Source organism: Phaethon lepturus, unplaced genomic scaffold, assembly GCF_000687285.1.
Source record: "Phaethon lepturus isolate BGI_N335 unplaced genomic scaffold, ASM68728v1 Scaffold57405, whole genome shotgun sequence".
In the NCBI taxonomy this organism is placed as follows: Eukaryota; Metazoa; Chordata; class Aves; order Phaethontiformes; family Phaethontidae; genus Phaethon; species Phaethon lepturus.
Window position 1 is genome coordinate 1 of NW_010542374.1, and position 9196 is coordinate 9196.

The 9196-nt window shown below is 44.8% G+C and overlaps 1 protein-coding gene across 1 annotated transcript; it reads right to left on the reverse strand.

Moving 5' to 3' along the window:
• Positions 1-3440: 3440 nt before the first annotated feature.
• On the reverse strand, positions 3441-8340 carry GUCA1B (guanylate cyclase activator 1B (retina)). Its single transcript, XM_010287986.1, has 4 exons — positions 8034-8340; positions 5900-6049; positions 4359-4473; positions 3441-3744 (listed from the first exon to the last, which is right to left on the reverse strand). The coding sequence occupies exons 1-4, from the start codon at positions 8235-8237 to the stop codon at positions 3617-3619; spliced, it is 597 nt and encodes a 198-aa protein (XP_010286288.1). The 5' UTR covers positions 8238-8340; the 3' UTR covers positions 3441-3616.
• Between the last annotated feature and the right edge of the window lie 856 nt (positions 8341-9196).

The following is a 9196-nucleotide window of genomic DNA, read 5'->3' on the forward strand; positions in this document are numbered from 1 at the left end:
GAAAGGGAAAGGGAAAGGGAAAGGGAAGGGGTATTTTCCCATACTGCCAAAGCTGAGCATAGGTGCTATGAGAAAAACAAACGAGTATGGCGAGACCACAAAAAGTCCCTGCAGCAATCAGCATGGGGCTATGCAAGTCCTGGCACGGCCACTCCGTTTTCAACATTTTCAAGGGGAGCTGCACGTGGTGCTCAGGAACGACCTGGACACAAATCTTTCCTCTGGGCTGCTACCAAACCCCAGCTACCCATGGGCGAACCTCCCCTCTCAGAACATCAGGTGTACGGACAAATGAAGAACATAGCTAAGCACAGTTGGATGCAATTATTCTCCTTCCTTCTCAGCCTCATTATTTCTACTGCTCAGCACATTCCCTGGGAATGAACCTTCCAGAGTATTTTAGGATGCGATGCCTCCTTGGCGCCTGTTCCCTGCTGCCTCTCCTCATCAGCCACCTTCAAGCAACAGCCTCACCTTCAGCTTTCTAACATGATTATTTCACCTTCAATCTTACCCAACTTCAGGGGCATCAAACATCGGAGCAGATGGTAGAGGCTAAAAAAAAAAAAAAAAATCACATGGCATTTGCTTTTTCCAAGCCATCCTGTTTCCCAATTTAGACTGAAAACAAATCCGATCAGTCAAATCCAATTCTAGCTGGGCTATAAGTCTGGAAAAATGGATTATGCAAAACGTCTGACATCAACAGCTTGATGTGAATGTTGAATTGAGTTTGGGAGGAGATCAAAGTGTTTACACCTATGGATTTAAAAATAGGGCGAAGACTAAAGCATCTTGAGATTTCTTGGCAAAAGATTACACAATTGATAAGAGGAACAATTTTCCACCGGGTTATGCCAGCACTAACACAAGTGCTATCTGCCCTGCGCACCACTACTATCATAGCTCTGCCCAGGCTGGAGGAGGAGAAGGCAATCCTGTGTCCCACTGCCAAGTCCCACACTGAACCCTAAATTCAAGGTTCCTACTTCAGTCCTGGTGGGGTCAAAAGAGGGGTTATCTCATTGCAGAACTGTCAGCTCACTTTATAGTAAGCACTGATTTAAAAAAAAAAAATTCTGAGTGGAATTGATCATACACATGCTTTCCACTGTCATTACGTAGAAGTTAAACAGAAGATACTCCTGTCCTACTTTGCACCTGCAATAGCATCACCATCTCTGCCTTATATTTGTCTTATCCAGGTTAGCTGTTACAATTAACACCTCCCTTAAATTCATTATGCCAAACTTAAAAACATTTTTGGTCAGATGCTCCTTAGACGGGCCCTCACCTTCATTCTGAGAGACAAATGAATACTACAGAACAGAATCTGAATAAGTAATTATTTATTAAATGCACACGTTGTAAAATTTCCACCACCAGCTGTGGCAGTGCTCAGTGTTAGGATGCCCTCTACCACCCCAGCAGAGGACTGCTGGCGCGGGGGACACCAAAGAGCTGCTTCAGCGCCTGCTCTGGCCAGGTGACCAGAATTAAAAAATTAAAGCAATTAAGTAAAACTGCAGAATGCAACTGTAGCAAGTAAATACCCACTTAAATTGTGCAGGAAGCAGAAGTAAAGCATGTCTTGTTGATTGAAATGCTGAGACTTGAGGAACTAGAGATTTGTATCCTGTTGTGAAAACATTTGTGCACAGGTTGGAAAATCATTAGAGTGAATCTTTTCTTCCAAGTCCTCAAGTCAGAAGTAAGATTTTTCTTTCAGATCTTTGGCTGATAAACTATTGACTTGAATGAGCTGTAAACAGCTGCCCTAGAGTAGCAAAAACTAGAAGTCTAATCTGCTCTGGTAAGTAAGCATGCCACAAGTGTGTATTTACAGAGAACTCTTAGAAAGGCTATTTAGAAGTGGAAATGTATATGGACTTGAACTCCAGCACTGATTGTGTCTTACCCCAAATACTTCATGTTCCTGAATTTAAACATTGGTTAAATTGACAAGACTGCAAACCAGCAAACTAACTAATGAAAGATACTACAGTCATAATTAAAGGCCACAAGAAAAGGATTGCAAATCATAGAATAGTTTGGGTCAGAAGGGACCTTCCAAGGCCACCTACTCCAACCTCCCTGCCATGAGCAGGGACAGCTTCAACTAGAGCAGGTTGCTCAGAGCCCCGTCCAAGCTGAACCAGAATGTCTCCAGGGACGGGGCACCTACCACCTCTGGGCGACCTGGGCCAGGGTTTCACCACCCTCATTGTAAGAAAACATCTTCCTTATATCTAGTCAAAATCTCCCCTCTTTTAGCTTAAAACTGCTACCCCTTGTCCTACCACTAAAGTATTTCCACGGATGTGACTTGGCCCACTGATTCTATGGCAAAATTAAAAAAACATATAAACCCTTATGTTATTTTTCTGGGGAAATTCTTGTTGCAAATAATCCATATAAGTCCAATAAAGGTGAACCAAAATACTGGTTCAACTCAAATTCTTTCCGCATACATGTACAGGTGTATGGGTCAGCCGTAAGAACAGCAGAGCTCAGCCTACAACCTGTGCGAATTGTGTCTGTAGCTGTTTAAGTGCAGCGTAGAACCACTGTACTACTTCAGTAACTGACTTGGCTTTTCCTGTCACTTGTTCCATTCTGATGCTGATAAAGCAGGGCTAATCTCATTGCAGAGACACCCCAAGCAAAACTCTGCTCTTCCCTTATCTCTCCTTCCACACAAAACTTCTCCCACACAGTGAAAGTCCTGGAGCTCCTTGTGCTCATTCAGTCTTCACAGGGCAGGAAAAGTGTTCCAGAGTGATGATTCAGTAAGAAACAGGCTCAAAAGGAGCGGAATCACCCTTGTGCAAATCTGTCCTCTACACGTGGCTGCCAAGAGGCACCATCTCGCTGCTGCTCGGTGTTTGGAAATAGCCTTCTTCCAGCCCCACAGAAACCCAGGTCTCTGAACAGGTACGAGGAGCAGTGTCTGGTCCACAGGAAGGAGACGTAAGGAGTTACCGCTCCACCTGCCCAGCCCACACCTTATATTTTCCTCAACTCTGTGTACTGTCTTGGCTATCCCTTATAATCCAATTCTCTTTTTTGATAGCGATATGTTGGTGTTCAATAACTTTACACTAACGGTATAATCTAAATATTCACACATATGGCTATGTGTAAGAGACATCCTAGTGTATAAAGCCGGCCAGACCCCCTCTTTCCTTGTGACTTTTGGTTCGACGTGTTTGCATCTCTGCAGGCACGAATGATGCAAACACTAGTCTGCGCTGGAGACGGCACCACTGCATCTGGATTTCTCACCGCCAAATCCCGTCTGTCATCGGAATAAAATCCTGCCCAGGATCCGCTGCAGGAAGCCACAAAAAGTTTGTTCCTTGGGGTGAACCAAAAACCAGACCTGGCAAACAGTATTTTGTACGCAGAAAGACTTATTCATGGGCCAAAAGGAGTCTCTGGGTACCAGCAGTACGCAGCACATGGGTTTTAGATTGAGATATGGCTTCTTAAACCACTGAAGTTTTCATGCGGATGCTGAGATTGTATTAAGAAGGAAAGCCACGACCACCCTGGAGTAAGAGAGCCACAGTTGTAGTCAGCATCACATTTTCAGCTGCATCAAAACTGAATTCTCTCAGAACAAAGCACTCTTTCTCCTCTGCTCAGAGATCCATCCCCCAGGGTTTACATCCATCTGCAACATCTTCATCACCCACTTGTCTCTCCTGGCCCCATCAATGAACTCATCAAGCGACAACTGCCCTGCGTACAGATGAGGAGGACACAAGATGGGGAGACAAAACATGGCAGATAAGACAGAAGAAAAGGAAGGCAAGAAGTAAAAACCATCTAAGTTTGAGAAAATATACTAAGAGGACAAAAGCTATGCTTCATTTCCCCATGTAGCTTAGGCCAGAGAGCCAAAAGACAAACCACCAGGCTGTAACCCAATGCATTCACACCTACCCCATCCCATCGGCTAACGTGAAGCGTTGCACGAGCTTACGCACGCTCCTCCAGGAGGATTACAAGTCTGATCCTGCAAGCTCCGATTTGTCTGGAGCCACTTTCTTTACCCAGGCTGTTTGTGCCAGGACGGGGACCTGCTGGGGTTGCTTTCAGAGGAGATCTGTGCAGCCTCCAAGCCCAGAGTAGTCACCCCTCTGACTTTACATTAAAATAACAATGAGGATTATTTCCTCCTACTGCACCAAGTTACTCTCAATTCTAACAAGCAGACCGGAACCAAACCCAGTGTGTCTAATATGAGTAACATAGTCCTAAGTGATTTATTGATAGACATAATTAAAGGAACCTGCCCAGCAGAGATAACTTCTTATTACGCATGAATGCAATCCGGGCCATGGATCACTTACCATCCCCATTTTCATCCACTAACTGAAATATTCTGTCCACAACCTCCTCTGGTGTGAGCAACGGAGTCCTCTCCTCCACCTCCGACCAACACACTTTCTTCAGCTTGTAGATAGACTGAAAATAAGTTCACAAATTAGGACTGGAAAATGAAAAGCAGTGGTGAACTCCATTATCTTCCCAACAGCGTAAAGGTCTTTTACAAAGGTTGTGGTTTTAACCTTTCCGGAGAGATCTGCCTCTCAATAGCCCCAGACCTTGACTGAAACCCACAATCTTATGCTCACACACACTGCGGATTACTTCATTTACTCTTTGAAGCTGCTGCCCTCTCCTATTTTCCTTACACACCGTGGTCGGACCTCAGGGTTCCTTTGCAAAGAACAAGGCAAGAGTTTCACAGATGGGAAAATCATCTGATTTTTCTAACATCTTTTCTAACATCTGAGGCCAGGCACATGTGGATTTACCCAACCCTCTCTCCCAGGGAACTTGTGCCCAAGCTGCAAGATCAAGCCTGTAGTAGCACGTATTTTGACCCATAGTCTCTGTGACACTTTGTCCCTGGAAAGGGGCGGATTTTAGCTATTCCTTCCCCTAACAACCACCTGTCCATTGCTAACTTTACTCCTTAGGCTGAAGGGTTTTGTCTGAAGTCTTCCCAGAAAGGGGATTAGCAAGAGGCTAACACAGCTCTGGCCAATTCTTCCCTGACCTCAAATATCAAAGCTATAACTGAGCCTGCCCCAGAGCAGCTCCCCAGGTGCTCCCATACCTGCTGCTGGTGCTGCAGGTGACCCACTGGTCACACTTCCCAGCCAGGAGGACCTGCTGTCCACAGAGTCCATTTGTGATGTTTCCTTGGTATTGCATTTCACCTAAGATCCTAAAGTGTTTGATAACCATTAGTTAAGCCTCAAGTACCGCTGTGCAAGGGTAACAGCAGCTGTGCTGCAGGAGGGACTAGCACGATCACCAAGATACTTACCTGAAGTGAGAACCCAGGTACCTCGTGTCTGTCTGCTAAGCCCCATGCCCCCTCGCACCTTCACCAAGTCACTAATTCTGCTAAGTGCAGAACATAACAGAAACCCAGAAAGGAATAATTACAAAAGGGGTTTCTTGCTAATTTGTGCCTCTCCGTGTATTCTCACCAGCTACTCGGGCAGGAACCTTAGCTCCTGTAAGGAGCACGGGCTGAAACCCTCTTCCACTGGCCACTCCAATGAATCTTGGCACAAAAAGGTTGACAGAAAAGGCAGAGCAGAGACACAGGAACTCCGCAACAGCACCCAGATGCTGCACTTGTGGACAGCTTGGAGCAGCGGGGGCCCAGGCTGCCCACGGTGGGTTCAACTGATCCCACAGCCACCCCACCAGTCTCCAAACCACTGACTACATGACCCTTTCACCAAGGTCAGGCATTTTCACTCATGACTGCCCACAGCTGCCTTGAAACCTGATTTTCACAAAACCCATATACATCATTACATTGCCAAAGAACTGCGATTGCTTAAATAAGTATTAGGAAATGCCTACTCACCTCAACAATTTCCAGCAGCTCAGGTTTATCTATGCAGCCATTCCCATCCTTGTCATATACTTTGAATGTCCACCTCAGCTTGTGTTCCAGTTTTCCTCGTAAAACAAGATTCAAGGCAGCTACATATTCCAGAAAATCAATGGTATTATCCTGTAGAAACAGAAAAGCAGCTGAAGGGCACTATATACCAACTTAGTCGACAGAAAACTGCTTACAAAATCTAGATAAAGAACTGTCAAGATGATACGGGACAGCTATTTATTTTCCACTTCACAGAAGACTTGTGCCAGTCCAAGATCATCAGTAAATGCAGCCATACCCCTCCGCACCAAGGATGAGTTCCCAAGGAGTGACAATGGAAAGCAAAGCAGTTTTCCTACAGTGCAATGGGGGGGACAGCTGCCAGGACTCCAGAAATGAGCAATTTAAATACCTCAAGACAACACTGATTACACGGAGGGTGGGCAGGCAGATGAGGACCAGTGCAGGAGCCGTGGACTTTTTGGGACAAGATTGCCATTCTCAGTGAGCTCAGCAGCTTCACCGATGAGACCAACACCCAACCACTACTCCTTTCTTCCATCCTTCCCCCTTGTTTGATCTTGGTTCATCCAAGGAAGACAGTGAAAATGTCACTATCCAAGAGGAGACAGCAAAAGGATTTACATCAGGTGCTCATCCTCCCAAAAACTTCAGAGACAGTGAAGGGATGCAGGGCTCCCTCGGCAGCTCCCAGCAGACCAACACCATCCCCAGGGCTAAGACGGGGCCCCACGTCACCTTCCAGCCCTCCAGACCCTGTTAGCAAAACCGCCTGGAAGATCCAGGCTACGTATCTCCTCCCCACACGCTCTGCAGTAACTGTGAGCAAAAGCCACTACTGCTGGACTTCGAAGGCCAGTAAGCATGAAAAGACAATTGAAGATTTGTTTTTATTTCCTTACCCTATTACTAATAATCCTTTAGATTGTTAAGGCCTGCTCAACTGATTATATACCATGGGCATATTTAAGCAAAGACATGAACCTAGGCCTAATTTAGTGTTGTGAATATATGCAAATACTAGCAACCTTTAAAAACAGATTTTCAGACTTACTAGGAAAACTCCAATAAACTAGGAACGGGACTTTGCCTCTTATGCACACTGTTTGCTCTGCAACCCTTTCAGCACAGCTTTCGTAACATAATTTGGATTTGGACCTTCAGTTTCTTGCAGGAACTTGGATTTTGCCAACTTCAAGTTCTGAGAAAAGGCGGATCTGCCCACACCTTCTGTAGCTTTTTTATCCTTTCTCACAAACTGGCTTTTGTTACCACCTCAATGTGATTTTGCCATTGGCTTCAAAGGAAGCTTAAGGGAAATCGGTTTCTCTGAGAGATGGTGTACTTGCCTCCCCTTTTCTTGTGTTGATATCCAGCAGCAAACCACCCCGTACTTCAAATACGATCAAGAGCTTCAGAAAAAAAAATGAACAGTTTGGCAAGCATTGCTTACCCATTCCAAGATGAGAAAGGCAACCATATTACATTTCCGTTGACTATCTAACGTATCACGGGCTAGTATTATGCTATCTTCTGCACCAATATACGGGTATGCATGAACTGCTACTAAACCAGAAAGCCCACTTTCCCAGGTGTCTGATGACAAATACAGCAAAGGGAATCAAAAGCAGAATGTCTGAATTGTTCAGCATTCCTTCACTTTTGAGCAGCTAAAATCAATATTTTGTTACATACCTCCTGCTCATACTGTGTATATATACACTTCCTCCAATGTATAACAAGCCTGAGTAGGACATTCCTGCATTAGGATTTCCCCTCTAGCATAACTGATAATTTTTTTTTCCATGTAGTATGACTGCCTAAATTTCAACCTTTTAATCCATCCTTAGTCCCTTAAGGGGACAGTCTGTCCTTAGTTTATGTATAGATTTATGAGAGGATAAATCCACACCAGCCGATACAGAGCAGTGCAGCACGTGCCCTTCTCCTGCCCTAGCAGATCCATCACCCTCGCCTGGGTCTCATGAAGCATGGTAACAAGGGTGGGAACTGCACCAAAACACCTCCAAATTACAGAAGAGAGAGGTGCAAATTATTACACAAGAAATTGCAAAAACTCCTGACCACTTACCCCATTCTTATCAAAAGCTCTGAACATGCTTTCAACATACTGTGCTGCTTCATGGTTATCCTGGACCCCAAAGAACTGCTTGAATTCATGCATGAAGAGGGTCCCACTGGGACATTCAACCACGAATTTCTTATACCATTCCTGCAATTCAGCAACATCAATATCTGCTTGCTCCCCTTCGGCGTTGGTGAAGTTCTGTCCCATTTTGCTCCCTAAACCAAGATCAAAAAAAAGAAGAAAGAACAAAAGGAAAACCCTGCCAAAGTCCTTTGCTTGTGTTAGTTCTTTTATCACCTTTAGTTGCTTTTTCTTTGTTCTTTTTCTTCTTGCTGTCTTGTGACGTTAGTGCTGTGTCTTGCTATTTCAGCTTGGGTTTTTTGTGCTTTACTTTCTTCTTCCTTTCTCTCCTATGGTTTTCCCCACCACAGTTTTGTGTGCTTGCTTGGTGATCATAGAGTTGCTTCTCTGCATTAGGGCGGTAAAACACGTGGTATCAGACAGGTATAAAAATAACTAAGATCATTAGGAGATTCCCCCCATGACTCTCAGAGACCTTCATCTGTTCTGAGCTGGGCCCTATTTAGGAGCAGACTCCAGAGGCTCAGAGTCTGTCTGCACTTGAAAACCTTCATGTGCAAGAATCTGTGAACCAAGCTTCCCTTTGCACATGACATACAACCCTACTCGCTTCACTGTAGTTTTTCCAGAGGGGGGGAAAAAGGGATTGTAAGTGAACTCCCCTAACATCAGTTTTTCAGTACTGGCAGGGGATACTCAATGTTTCAGTGAAATAGGGCGTAGTAACAAACAATTACAGAGAGCAAACCCTGAAAAAATAAGCACATACAACTAACACCACTCACATGAAAAAACCTGCTAGCACTTTATGTTAACTGAATGCCTACTATAGGCTTTACTCTATGCAAAGTGATTGAGAGAACTAGTAAATGCACATAGATACGAACATGCATATTTCTCTCATTTTGACAATTCACTCTTAAAACTCTCAGCTAGAGGTAACAGAAACATTTTATCTCCATATTTTTCCCAAGCACCGAATTTCCCCTATTCCTTTTCCCCTTTTGTGCCGTTATCCACCAAAGCACTCCTCCTGCTCTCCCCCACCGCCTCCATCGCCGGCACAGCACGCAGCTCTGCCCCAG

What these genes read in the sequence shown, in the direction of transcription:
- GUCA1B (XM_010287986.1), bottom strand. Translation starts at nt 8,237, where the DNA reads ATGGGACAGAACTTCACCAACGCCGAAGGGGAGCAAGCAGATATTGAT. An exon ending in GAGCTTTTGATAAGAATGGG is followed by an intron (nt 6,050 to 8,033) that starts GTAAGTGGTCAG and finishes CTGTTTCTACAG; the next exon opens with GATAATACCATTGATTTTCT. An exon ending in AGTGGATGAAAATGGGGATG is followed by an intron (nt 3,745 to 4,358) that starts GTAAGTGATCCA and finishes ATCTGTACGCAG; the next exon opens with GGCAGTTGTCGCTTGATGAG.